This window comes from Tamandua tetradactyla, chromosome 3 (genome assembly GCF_023851605.1).
Source record: "Tamandua tetradactyla isolate mTamTet1 chromosome 3, mTamTet1.pri, whole genome shotgun sequence".
NCBI lineage: Eukaryota > Metazoa > Chordata > Mammalia > Pilosa > Myrmecophagidae > Tamandua > Tamandua tetradactyla.
In genome coordinates this window covers 88351587-88364574 of record NC_135329.1, presented here as the reverse complement: position 1 = coordinate 88364574, position 12988 = coordinate 88351587, and the positions used below count along the sequence as shown (strand labels likewise).

Below are 12988 nucleotides of genomic sequence, written 5' to 3'. Positions count from 1 at the left end.
TTTTACATGTCCCAGACAAAATTCTTGACTCACTACACCCCCAAATCCAGTTTTTTGTTTTGTTTTTTTTTAATTTAGAAAGACTTCAGGTATATTGGTTTAAGGGCCAACTTCATTTGGTGTGGCTATATATTAACTAATAAGAGCACCTTCAAAGTTCCTATTAAAAAAAGGTTCACACACACAAGATTGGGGCTTAGAAATTGAACATACCTTTTGAGGGGTTCATGATTCAATCACCAACACCTTGTTCCCATTCTTCAATGATATTCTAAAGTATTAAATCAGATCTTAACCCTCCTTATTCACAGCCCTCCAATGGTTTATACCATACTTAAAATTAAAGCTCAGGTGCTTATCTTGACTTTAGAAATGCCAACTGGTCTTGCCCTTTCTACCTCCCCATCTCATATCCTATTGCTCATTCCAGACCAGCTACTCCAGCTTTTTTGCTCTTTCAAGTGCATGACAGCTCAAGTATTTATTCAGGCTTCAGGGCCTTTGTACCTGCCGCTTTCTCTATTTGTGTCATCGTCAAGTTTGTGTGTCAACTTGGCCAGGTGGTCGTGCCCAATCATCTGGTTGGGCAAGTGCTGGTCTGTCTGTTGCTATGAGGACGTTTCACAGACTTAAATCATGATTACACAGCTGTATCCACAGCTGATTGCAATTGTAATCAGTTAAGAGGGGTGTATTTTGCAATGGGTGATGCGTAATCTAATCACTGGAAGGCTTTTAAGGAGAATTTAGAAGAAATAGTTATTCTTCCTGCTTCAGCTGGCAAGGTTCTCCTATGGAGTTCATCCAGACCCTTCAACAACTTCACAGCCTGCGCTTTGAATTTTGGGCTCTTCCATTTCCATGGTTATTCAGTCAGCCTCTCCTGAGAATTCATTGAGGAACTTCATTGGAGTTACTAGCTTGTGGCCTGCCCTATAGACCTTGGGCTCTACATTCCCATGGTTATGTGAAACACCTTTATAAATTTTATATCTATGGATATCTTCTGCTGATTCTGTTTCTCTAGAGAACCTTAGCTAATACAATTTGTATAACTGAAAAAAAAACACATCTAGGTAAGATTTCCAGCTTTTCTTTATTCAAATCTCTTCCAAATGTCACTCCAATCAGAGAAGCTTTCTTTTATTGACCACTTGATCTAAATTGGGGCTCTTATCCCTTAATGGTTTTCTGACAGGTTTCCTGCTTTCTATTCTATTATAACACATTTTCACCAAGATTGTGTTATATATCACTGCTTTTATTTATTTATTATCCCCACAAATAACAAGCTGTGCAAGTGAAATCAAGGATTTGTTGCTCGTGAGCATATTCTGCCATGTAGAACAGTGTTTGACATGTAATAGATGCTCAGTAAGTATTTATTTAGTAAATAAATAAGCAATACCTTGGATCAGAAGAACTTGCATCTAAATCTTGACGAGTTGCTTTCAATTTGTTCATTTTTCTTTTTAACTTTGTTTTATCTTTTGTACAATGGCTAGAAAATACTTACTTCATGTAGTTTTTGTAAGAATTAATAAGATTCTGAATATAAATACTGTATTTAGTGCAGAGTAACTAACAAATGTTAGGATTGAATCATATCCCCACAAAAGACATGTTTATGGCATATGAGCCATTTTTTTTACATAAGAAGGGTGGAAGACAGAAGAGAGTTATCTTCTAGTCCTTCAAACAACCAAGGAGAAACATAACTTAATCTTACTGTTTTTGTTGATGATATTATTATTATTATCATTATTATTACACTATATTAGGTAATCAAAAAGCGTGTTAATTAATTGCTATAGAAATAATTTCTACTGAAGCTAGGAAAAGTCAATCCAAAGCATATAAAATTGAAGCATTACTTTTATTTTTTTGTTCTGCATAGCTATGTCCTTAAAAAGAAAGAAGGTGACCAATGCAATGGAAGGATTAAGATAAAGAAAATAAATGTGTGACTATCACATAACTTTTCTTTAAAATATCTTAAACAGGCCTCCAAAATTCAAATCTTTCTCTATTAACTTCTCACCCATTATTCAAAATGTGTCCCCTTTGTAACTGGAAATATCTTGTAGATATAATATTGCAAATTAAAATCAAATACACTATTTTAAAAATAATGTGATATATATTTATTTACCCATACTTAATGAGTGAACTTGATAGTTTGGTGTGGGAGAAGCAAACATTATGACTTCAATTTATGTTTACTTGCATGTTTTAAATTTCAATTTTTGCATTTTAAAATATTAAAATGTTGGTTCAGAAATGTTAAAATAAATTCAGTTTGAAATAGTGGTAAATGAAAGCGAGGGGTAAGGGGTATGGTACATATAGTTTTTTTTTTCTCTATTATCATTTTATTTCTTTTTCTGTTGTCTTTTTATTTCTTTTTCTAAATCGATGCAAATGTACTAAGAAATGATGAATATGAAACTATGTGATGATATTAAGAATTACTGATTATATATGTAGAATGGAATGATTTCTAAATGTTTTGTTTGTTATTTTTTAATTAATAAAAAAATATTGGTTCAGTAGAATATGTATATATTTTATAATTTGCAACTAAGTAAGTACAGATATAAGTAGCCCCTGCTAGAAATATTTTCATCAGTCAATGGAATAGAATCTCACCACCTTTCTGCATTCTAGAATTGCATCCTCACCTGACCCTTTCATCTGCAGCATCATCACCTAAAAATATTTCTTTCTATTTTATACTTAAATAATACAAAGTTGCTTTAAATTTTCTTAACAATTCATGTAGCTATGCAAAACCTTGCATTTGTACTCATGGGATCTTTACTTAGAATACTTTTATTTTCTTCTCCATCTGCCAAATATTTCTGTCAAACATAGATCAGACCTCAGCTTCTCTAGGAAGTAATTCCTGACTTTTAAGTATTACTATTGAGATATAATTTTCAAACTATAAAATCTACACATTTATAGCATACAGTTCAATAGTTTAAGAATATTCACAGTTATGCATCCATCACCACTATCTAATTCCCAAACATTTTAATCACTCCCAAAGAAACCCTGTACAAATTAGGGGCAACTCCTTACTCATATATTCCAATTTCAAAACATACTGCACAGCTGCATTAATCAGGACAGCGTGGTAATGGCAATCAAATATACATACAGTTCAATGGAATAAAATAATAGTTTCAGAAATAATCCCATGCATTTATGGTCAATTGATTTTTTACAAATGAGCCATGACAATTCAGTGAGGGAATGAATAATCTTTTGAACAAATGTTTCTGGTAGAACTCGGTATCCACATGCAAAAGAATGAAGTTCGACCTGTCTGAGTTTGCCGGCTTCTAAGACAAATATACATAATGGATTGGCTTAACAACAAGCATTTATTGACAAGAAGTTTCGGAGGCAAGAAGGGTTGCTTCTCTGGATGTTGGTAACATTTTGGCTGGCTGATAATCATTGGGTTCCTTGGCTTTCCCACCACATACCAATATCCTCTTTTCCTCTTGCAGATTCCACTAACTTCTGGTTTCTGTCTCTTCCCTATGGTTCCTCTTTATGAAGTCTTCTGCAATAGGATTCTGACCTGTCCTGATTCAATTGGCCATGTCTTAACTAAAGATAACATCTTCAAATGTTTTATTTACAATGCTATCTCACTCCCAAGAATGTGGATTTAGATTAAGAACATGATTTTTCTGAGACATATAACACAATCTTAATAGACCCAGAATCATACATGTGCAAAAATTAACACAACATGGATCAAAGACATAAGTGGAAGAATTAAAACTATAAAATTATAGTTTAAAAATGATAAAAAAATTTTATAAGAAAACATAAAAATCAGAAAGAAAGGTTGTCCGTGTCTCCTCGCTCAACGTCGGGCCCCCGGCCGGCGGAGGGTACGACAAGAAAAGGGGGAGAGAGAAAGAGACGCAGACAAACCGGTCCTGGCGGTAGAAAACGAGTCCAGAATATGCAGCAGTTGTAAGCACAAATCTTTACTGGGTCTAAGCTTGCATTATCTATAACTTTCCCCGACCGGCTGAATACATCCCGCGGGGGAGCGACCTCTGTGCGGCCGTCAGGCACGGCTCCTTGTGGGTCGTCCTCCCCACCTCATCCGGGTAACATCTTATATACATAATCGGGGTCCAATGGGCTGACGCCACGTATACAGTGGTGATAGGTGGGCACGGTTGGCGGATATGTACGTCATACACGGAAGCAGGATGTGAGCGCCATCTTGGCTCACTCGATGGGCGAGGGGAACTCTGGAGCAGGCTGCAGCGCGTCCACTAGGCCTGACCCGGGTGGCGGCTCTCCACATCTCCCCCTTTTTTACTTATTTTGACCCGGTGTCTCCATTGATGAGTGAGCTCCCGTGGGCCGGAACGGCCCACTACATGTTTTGGTGCTTTGGGGAGTCTGGACTAGGCTTGCTAGGCACCAACCAGAATGCCTCCTCATATAGAGACCGGAGGGCCCGTGAACCGGAAACCACGTGACCCTCCCTGCAGTGCTTCGCCTCGCAACCGGGTTATGAGGGGGGCAGGAGAGCGGCAACCAGAGTCGAGAGTGTCGTAGGTGTCTCTGTGCAATGGCTTAAGTCTAGTCTGGTCAGGACCGCGACTTTGCCTAGAGACCCTCTTTCGACCAAAATTATGACTTCTGGTGCCGCCACTTATACCTGGGATACAGCCATGGGCTTTGCGGCAGACCTTACTTTCGAGCGTCCCGCCTTGAGTGGCCGTGACGGGCCACGCAGTGGGGGGGAGGACAGGGCTACGGTGCGGGTGTCGCCAGGGGCATCAGGGGCAAGTGACATAGCCAACATAGTGGTGACGCGTAGCTGTTGCTGCGTCTGGAACAAGCGTTCTAACAAACATTTAACAATGAGCAGAGTTACTAAGAGTCCCACTGCTAAAAGAATCCAAGTGGTCAACCTGGGCCAAGAGAACCATGAGGTGACTTGGTCCCACAGTAGCTCGTAGTGGGAAAAGTGGGGTTAAAGCTAGTTTCTCTTCTACTCGGTCGGAGGGTCACTTGCACTGTTGTTGTCATCTTTTCGGTCGTCGCCATCATCAGTAGGGCTGGAGACCGGGCCTGGTGGTTCAGGTCGAAAGCTTGCTGACTTGTCGGGCAGCAGTTTCTCGGCGCCCCCGGGCGGTGTCACGGTTCTCACCAGTCTCTCCGGAATCCACACCGGCTGGCGTCCTGGTTCCTGGGGAAAGACACAAACAGAGCCTCTGGCCCAGCTGAGCACCGGGTCAGGGCCTTGCCATTGTCCTGACAGGACATCTTTCCATCGCACCAAGCCTCTATGTTGAGGGCTCGGAGCGGTGTGCTGAAGGGCAGGTGTCATTCCTTGTGAGTTTTCATTTAGAAAATTGTATGTAAATAAAGCCACCGATAGTTGAGCTTTTGGAGACAGGCCATGGCTTATTCCCTCCTTCTGCTTTTTAAGGAAGGTTTTGAGGGACCTATGTGCTCTTTCAATGATTCCCTGCCCTTGGGGGTTATACGGGATGCCATGCTTCAGCTGTACTTCCATATTTTCACAAAATTTTTGGAAGGTTTTGCTGGTGTAAGCAGGTCCGTTATCTGTCTTTAATATTTTTGGCTTGCCCCAAGCCGCCCAAGCGGCGAGGCAATGAGCAATAACCTGGTGGACTTTCTCTCCTGTTTCAGCAGATGCGAATATAATTTGAGAACATGTGTCTATTGACACATGTAGATATTTGGCTTTGCCATACTCTGGATGATGAGTGACATCCATCTGCCAAATGTCCCCCGGGATGAGGCCCTTGGGGTTAACTCCAACTGAAGGGACTACCCTCTGTTCTGCACAATTATTGCAGGCTCTGACTACATCTCTGGCAGCTGCACGCGGTATGTGAAACCGTCTGGCTAAGGTGCTTGCATTGACATGAAATTTAGTATGAAACTCTTGGGCCTGTTGATACGGTGTCAGCGCAGGGAAGATATGTGGCTGTCGAGTGGCCACATCCACTACGTGATTTCCCTGTGCCATGGGGCCTGGCAGGCCTGTGTGGGCTCTAATATGGGTTATGAAGAAAGGACATCGTCTGGCATATATTGTCTCTTGAAGTTTGAGAAAGAATGGTCTGACTGAGGAGGAGTGGTTTATAATTCCCACCGTTTCTAAAATTGCTACAGAGTTCACTACATAAAGGGAATCGGATACAATGTTTAGGGGGTCGGTAAGTTCTTTCAGGACTGTGATAACAACTTGCAGCTCTACCCATTGAGGTCTCTGTGGTTGGAAGAACACAGTGTTAGGAGAACCTCCTTCTACGCAATATGCTCCTGAACCGGAGCTGGAACCGTCTGTGTACACGGTGAGAGCGTTCGCTAGTGGCTTAGATGAAGTCACCTTAGGAAAGATTACTGGGTGACGGGTGACGAATTGTAAGAGGGGATCTTTTGGGTATTGGTTATCAATTTCTCCCCAAAAGGTACATCGGAGGATGGCCCATTGAGCTATAGCTCCAGTAAGTATTTCAAGTTGTTGGGTAGAGTAAGGTACTCTGAGGTTTTTTGGTTGTTGGCCAAAATGCTGCACGGCTTTTTTGACGGTCTCTAATGCCAGCCCTGCAATCGCTGTGGGATAGTGCTCTAAACTCTTTTTAGGTGAAATTCCAGGGTGGATCCAGAGTAAAGGCCCCTGTTGCCATAGCACTGCCGTGGGCTGGAATTCTGTCGGCAACAAGCAGGCTTCGAAGGGCTTTTGGGGGTCTATTCTTTTTAAAGCAGCGCTACTGAGTGCCTGTTCTACCTGGCTAAGCGCTTGTCTCGCCTCTAGAGTGAGGCACCGGGGCGAGGTTATGTTCGAATCTCCTTTCAGCAAGTTAAATAGGGGCGCTAGTCTGGCATTGGGCAGCTTTAGGTACGGGCGGACCCAATTGATATCTCCTAAAAGTTTTTGCAGATCGTTAAGGGTATGTATGTTATCTAGCCTGAGAGACACTTTCTGAGGGGAGAGATGAGTAGGCGTGATTTTTGCTCCTAGGAAGGTGGAAACTTCTGCCATCTGAATTTTTTCAGGGGCTACTTCTAGGTTGGCTTTTCTAAGTGTGAGGACTAAATGTGATAGAGCTGTCTTGAGAATGTCAGTGTTTTTATGGGTAAGCAGAATATCATCCATATAGTGAATGATTTTTACTTGGGGGAACTGTTGTCGAGTGTTGGCCAGCTTTGCAGCAACATATAGCTGGCACATGGTGGGACTATTAGTCATGCCCTGGGGCAGGACTGTCCACTCGACGCGGTGGCATGGCTCCTCATGGTTAAGAGAGGGCACAGTAAACGCAAATTTTGGAGTGTCTTCGGGATGAAGTGGAATGGAGAAGAAACAGTCCTTAAGATCTAAGATAAAAACAGGCCAGTGTTTTGGCAGGGCCGAGAGGAGTGGCAACCCCATTTGAACAGGTCCTAAGGACTCCATGCAGTTGTTGATGGTTCTTAAATCATGCAACAGTCTCCATTTACCTGATTTCTTTTTTATGACAAATATGGGAGTGTTCCAAGGTGATGTGGAAGGAATGACGTGGCCCTTTTTTAGCTGTTCTGATACTAGAGCGTGGAGTGCTGAAAGTTTTTCCTTTGGTAAGGGCCACTGAGGCACCCACACCGGAGTGTTGGTTTTCCACCTGAGTCTTATAGGTGTGGGTGGGAGTCTCCCCTCAGTGGCCCCTAGGAAAAACCCAGGCCTCGTCTATCAGAATTGGGGGCAGCCTGTATGGGCGCTGTATGCCCTTGCAATGAGACTCCCAATCCTTTGCCAGGGACGTATCCCATTCCTTTTAACAGACTTTTTGAGGTTGGAGAACAGTTACTGGTCAAGGTAACGTCCATTTTTGCTAGAATATCTCTTCCCCATAGGGACACGGGCAAGGCTAGTACATAGGGTTGAAAATTACCTTGATGTCCCTCTTCATCTGCCCAATGAAGGGCAGTTGCACTCAGCATGGGTGCTGAGACATGGCCTATTCCTCTAATGGTTTCTTCCGCCTTGCACGTCGGCCAGGCAGGGGGCCATTCTTGCTGTCTTATAATCGACCGATCGGCCCCGGTATCTAGCAGGCCTAAGAAGGGTCGGCCTTGCACTTTAAGAGTCAACATGGGTCGATTCTCTAAGGACATATGAAGGCCTTCAAAAATCCCCTCGGTAGATTTTTGTTCCTTTTCCGTTTTCCTCCTGTTTTTGCTCGGAAGGAGCGCGTGTAAGCTGGGAAGGAGTAAAAGTTGTGTTATTTTATCACCCTCTTCAATAACCAGGGTGCCTCGCATAGATTGAACCATGATCTGGACAGTATTTGTGGAGTTAGGGTTGATAACACCTGGCACAACTGCCAATCCTTTCAGGGTTGTGGACGCTCTTCCTAACAGGAGCCCCACAGTGCCTGGTGTCAGAGGTCCTTTAAAGGAGGTTTCTACCAACCGAACTCCTTCAGATGGGGTCAGTATGAGTGTGGAGGTGGCACAGAGGTCCAGTCCTGCTGACTCATGGGAGGCACGGACTTGGACTGGTGTTGCATCATTGTATTGCCAGCAAGGGGGTCCACCGGAAAGGCGGACCCCCTCTGCCCGTTTTTTGGCGCCTGCTCCGGGCGGCCAGAGAGGCGCTTGCCGTTTGCATCGAAGGCTGATCTACAGTCCTCCGCGCGATGGGGTCCCTTACGGCAACGGCCACAGAGCTTGGCCACCTGTTGAGTGTGGGTTAGCTGGCTCATATTAGGACAATTTCTTTTAATGTGTCCTGGTTTTCCACATTGGAAACATCCTTTCTGCCTCACTCCTGCGTTCTTAGCTTGTTCTGCATTTACTCGCAGTGAGCTAGCCAGCATGGCAGCTAGAGTTGTACTAGTTAGTGGGCTGCCAGCGTCCCTGCATAAACGAACCCAATCGGTTAGGCTTTTACCCTTGTTCTGCACTAGGATTACCTTGCAGTCTTTGTTGCATTGTTCAAATATCATTTGTTTGACTACAGTTTCTGCTATCCCTGGGTCGGTGAAAATCCTTTCTGCTGTGTTTTGCATCCTAGCTACGAACTCGACAAATGGTTCAGTGGGGCCCTGGTATATGTTACTGAGAGATGCTTGAGCTTCTCCCTGGCTCGTTAATTTCTTCCAGGCGCCTATGAAGCAGCGGAAGATCTGCCCATAGACTTCTATAGGGAACCCTGTTTGATTTTGGGAGTGGGGCCCTTTCCCTAGGAACATGTCCGCATTCCAGGCGCCACGTCTAACCGCGGCGTTTTTCGCGGCTTGCTCTTCAGCTAGCTCTTCAAACCAGGCCTTCCAGTCTATATACCGACCCGGTGGCAAACAAGCACGGGCTAGCTGGTATATATCTGCGGGCGTGTGGTTTAGGGTGGCAAGATTTTCAACTAAATTTAACGTAAAAGGAGCATTGGGGCCATATTGATGGACGGCTTGCCTCAATTCCCTCAGAACTTTATAATCATAGGATTCATGCTGATTACCACCTTGGGGATTGAGAATAACCGGATACATTTCTGAGTCTGGTTCTGATTTAAGCGGCTGGTATCCGCCTAGAACTCCGAAAGGTCTAAAGGTAAATGAAGGGGTCCATTTCCAGAAATGCCTTTTACCACTGCTTAATGAGATGGAGTCCTGAGGGCCTGCATACGCAGGTGGGGGATACAGCTGTGGCTGCCCCTCCCCTACCCAGCTTCCAGGGAACTCTGGGCTGTGCAAGGGCGGGCCAGTGCAGCCCGATTCGGCCACCAGGGGGAGCCCTCGGTGAGGTTTTTTGGCGGGGTCGCCGTGACCACTCGCCGAAAACCACCGCGTACTCATTGGCGGGGCAGAGGGCTGCGTGGGTGAGGCAGGGGGCTTCTCCCAATCGATCAGCGGAGGTTCGTCTACACCCTCATTCTGATCATCATCCGACTCAGAGTCAGAGGTGTCTGAACTATCGCTGGACTCTGGCCGTTTACGGATTGGCGGCTCCCCTTTACAGGAGCCATCCGCAGACGAAACTGATTGAGTTTCCCGAAGCGCGCCCCGTGCCTGCTGCAGGACGAGGGACAGGCCGAGGCCCGTGGCAGCCTCTGCCTCAAGACAAGCGCGAACAGTTTCCCAAACGGGAACTAGGATTGGGTCCAGACATCGGCCCGTCCGGCGCGCTCGGTCTATGTCGTGGCCAAGCTTTATCCAGGAGGGCAAACTAAGGCTCCCAGTCTGGGCGAACCAGGGGGCAAAAACTGTAACATCATCAAGGAACCTTAGGAGAGAACTTTTCTTAACTGAGAGGCCCCGCTGTTTCAAGAGGGTCATTAGCGGAGCTAACAAGGGTGAGCTTTCAGACTGCCCCATGATTGCAGTCGGCGCTGTCTCTTAACCACTCGGGGAGCTCTCCCGAGTCACCGGGGCTGCCTGAAAACCCGCGGCCCTTAGTTTCCACGTAAAGAAAAAGTACTTACCTCTCTGCGATGATCAGGCGCGGAAAGACAACCACAGACTCCGGAGGCACGTCCTCATCAGCTCGCGGATGCAAAGGGAGGTTCCCCGTACGGGCCACCACTTGTCCGTGTCTCCTCGCTCAACGTCGGGTCCCCGGCCGGCGGAGGGTACGACAAGAAAAGGGGGAGAGAGAAAGAGACGCAGACAAACCGGTCCTGGCGGTAGAAAACGAGTCCAGAATACGCAGCAGTTGTAAGCACAAATCTTTACTGGGTCTAAGCTTGCATTATCTATAACTTTCCCCGACCGGGTGAATACATCCCGCGGGGGAGCGACCTCTGTGCGGCCGTCAGGCACAGCTCCTTGTGGGTCGTCCTCCCCACCTCATCCGGGTAACATCTTATATACATAATCGGGGTCCAATGGGCTGACGCCACGTATACAGTGGTGATAGGTGGGCACGGTTGGCGGATATGTACGTCATACACGGAAGCAGGATGTGAGCGCCATCTTGGCTCACTCGATGGGCGGGGGGAACTCTGGAGCAGGCTGCAGCGCGTCCACTAGGCCTGACCCGGGTGGCGGCTCTCCACAAAAGGTAGATGATAAAGATTGAGATGGTATAATCTAGGAATGCCTAGAGTGTATAATGATAGTGACTAAATGTACAAATTTAAAAAATGTTTTTGCATGAGGAAGGGCAAAGGAATGTAATTACTGCAGGATGTTGAAAATAGATGGTAATGAGTATTTTTTAAAAAAAGAAAGAAAACATAGAATTTAATTTTTTGTGATCCATCATTAGGAATGTATTAGATTCTTAGGCTTGATACCAAAAACACAAGCCACAAAACAACACAAAGAAATTTTGATAAATTGAGCTACATCAACTTAAAATTTTTAAAAAATATTTTTATAAATGATACCATAAAGTAAGTGAGAATAATACCCATGGATGACCAAAAGGTAGAAGAGAAGTGCAACTAATAAAGTATCAGTGACTGAGAGAATTCAAATAGAGTTGAGAGGCTACTCTGGAGGTTGTTCTTATGCAAGCTTCAGTTAGACATTTCTACCTATCATAACTTGCCGAACTCCAACCCAAATCATTCCAGCCAGTCCTAAAGAAAACCTAGGGGAATATATAAGATTCTACAAAGGTTCCATGTACTAGTGTAACTTTCCAGAAACCTACAAACTCCAGATGGGTCTCTAGACTGATAAGTCCTGAAACCTAGAGGGGCCCAGCCTCTCCAGAACATCAGCTAATTCCATCTCCTACTCCATGTTATCGACAGCCCCTTCTAACATGAAAAGGTTAGAATGATCATAGCCCAAATACCACTAAAGAGTGAAATATAAAGATTAAAGGTGATGGTGGAGTTATACAGAGAAGATAGGGTTTAACAAATGAATATGTTTGCTGAATCACTAAATTGAAATTTCTTTTAGTCTCCAGTATCTTACAGCAGCTAGAAGTAAAAACCTAAAATTGTGGAATTGCAAACCATTCCGACTCTGAAATCTGTTCAACAACTAATTCTCGTGCTATGCCTTGAAATTTATTGCTTTTTTGTGTATATATTATTTCTCACGCAAAAAAGGAAAAAAAAATATCTAAGTCTTCTAGCCTCTGATATTCTCGAGGAGCTAGAAGGAAAAATCTGAGATGATGGTATGGTAACCCATAATAAACTCTGGGATCTGTCCTGTAACTACTTGTGGAAGAGTGCTTTGAAAACTATTACTTTTTTATCTCTTTGCTTTGTATAAATGTTATATTATACAACAAAAAAGGTTTTAAAAAAAGGGAGAATTAGTGCAGTGAAAGATTGAAAAAAATTCCTCAGATTGACGGAAAATAAGAAAACTATATTAAGATAAATGAAGGATTAAAAAAAGAGATGTGTCATAACTGTAATTAGAAATTCAGAAATTGACAATAGAAAGACAATATGGAAAAACAGGATATGCTAAAAGTTAATGGTTTAGAATTTTCCAGAACTGATCAAAGACACCAATCCTTATAACAAAGAAGCTCATCAAGCCCCAAGAAGAATAAATTAAATCCATTAGACACATCATGTAAAACTGTAAAATGAGAGAGGGAGAGAGGAGAGAGATTTTAAAAACATAAGAAGAAACATAAGAAAGCAAAGAGAGATTATCAATAAAAATGTATTTTTTTATATCTAATTTACCAGCTTTCTTCTGCCTATAGAAATTGAAGGTGTTGTGGTAATGAGCGAAAAGAAGATAATTACCAAATTAGGACTGAATGAACTTAAGAACAAAAGCAAATTAAAGATGGTTTTAGTGAAGCAAAAACTCATGGCATTTGACTATAACAGACCCTCACTAAAGTAAATCCAAAAGGATATATTCCAGGCAGAAGAAAACATTCCTGAATATCAGAGAGACATGCAGAAATAGAGAGCAAAGATTGGAAAATAAAACATATGAGAAAAATCTAAATAAATATAAAATTAATTAAGAAAACAGAGCACCCACAGAAAAGGAAAAAATTT

At 43.5% G+C, this 12988-nt stretch overlaps 1 protein-coding gene across 1 annotated transcript; it reads right to left on the bottom strand.

Moving 5' to 3' along the window:
* Positions 1-8492: 8492 nt before the first annotated feature.
* LOC143675707 (endogenous retrovirus group K member 10 Gag polyprotein-like) lies at positions 8493-10373 on the bottom strand. Its single transcript, XM_077151758.1, has one exon. The coding sequence runs from the start codon at positions 10371-10373 to the stop codon at positions 8493-8495; it is 1881 nt and encodes a 626-aa protein (XP_077007873.1).
* Positions 10374-12988: the final 2615 nt, after the last annotated feature.

What these genes read in the sequence shown, in the direction of transcription:
- LOC143675707 (XM_077151758.1), bottom strand. Translation starts at nt 10,373, where the DNA reads ATGGGGCAGTCTGAAAGCTCACCCTTGTTAGCTCCGCTAATGACCCTC.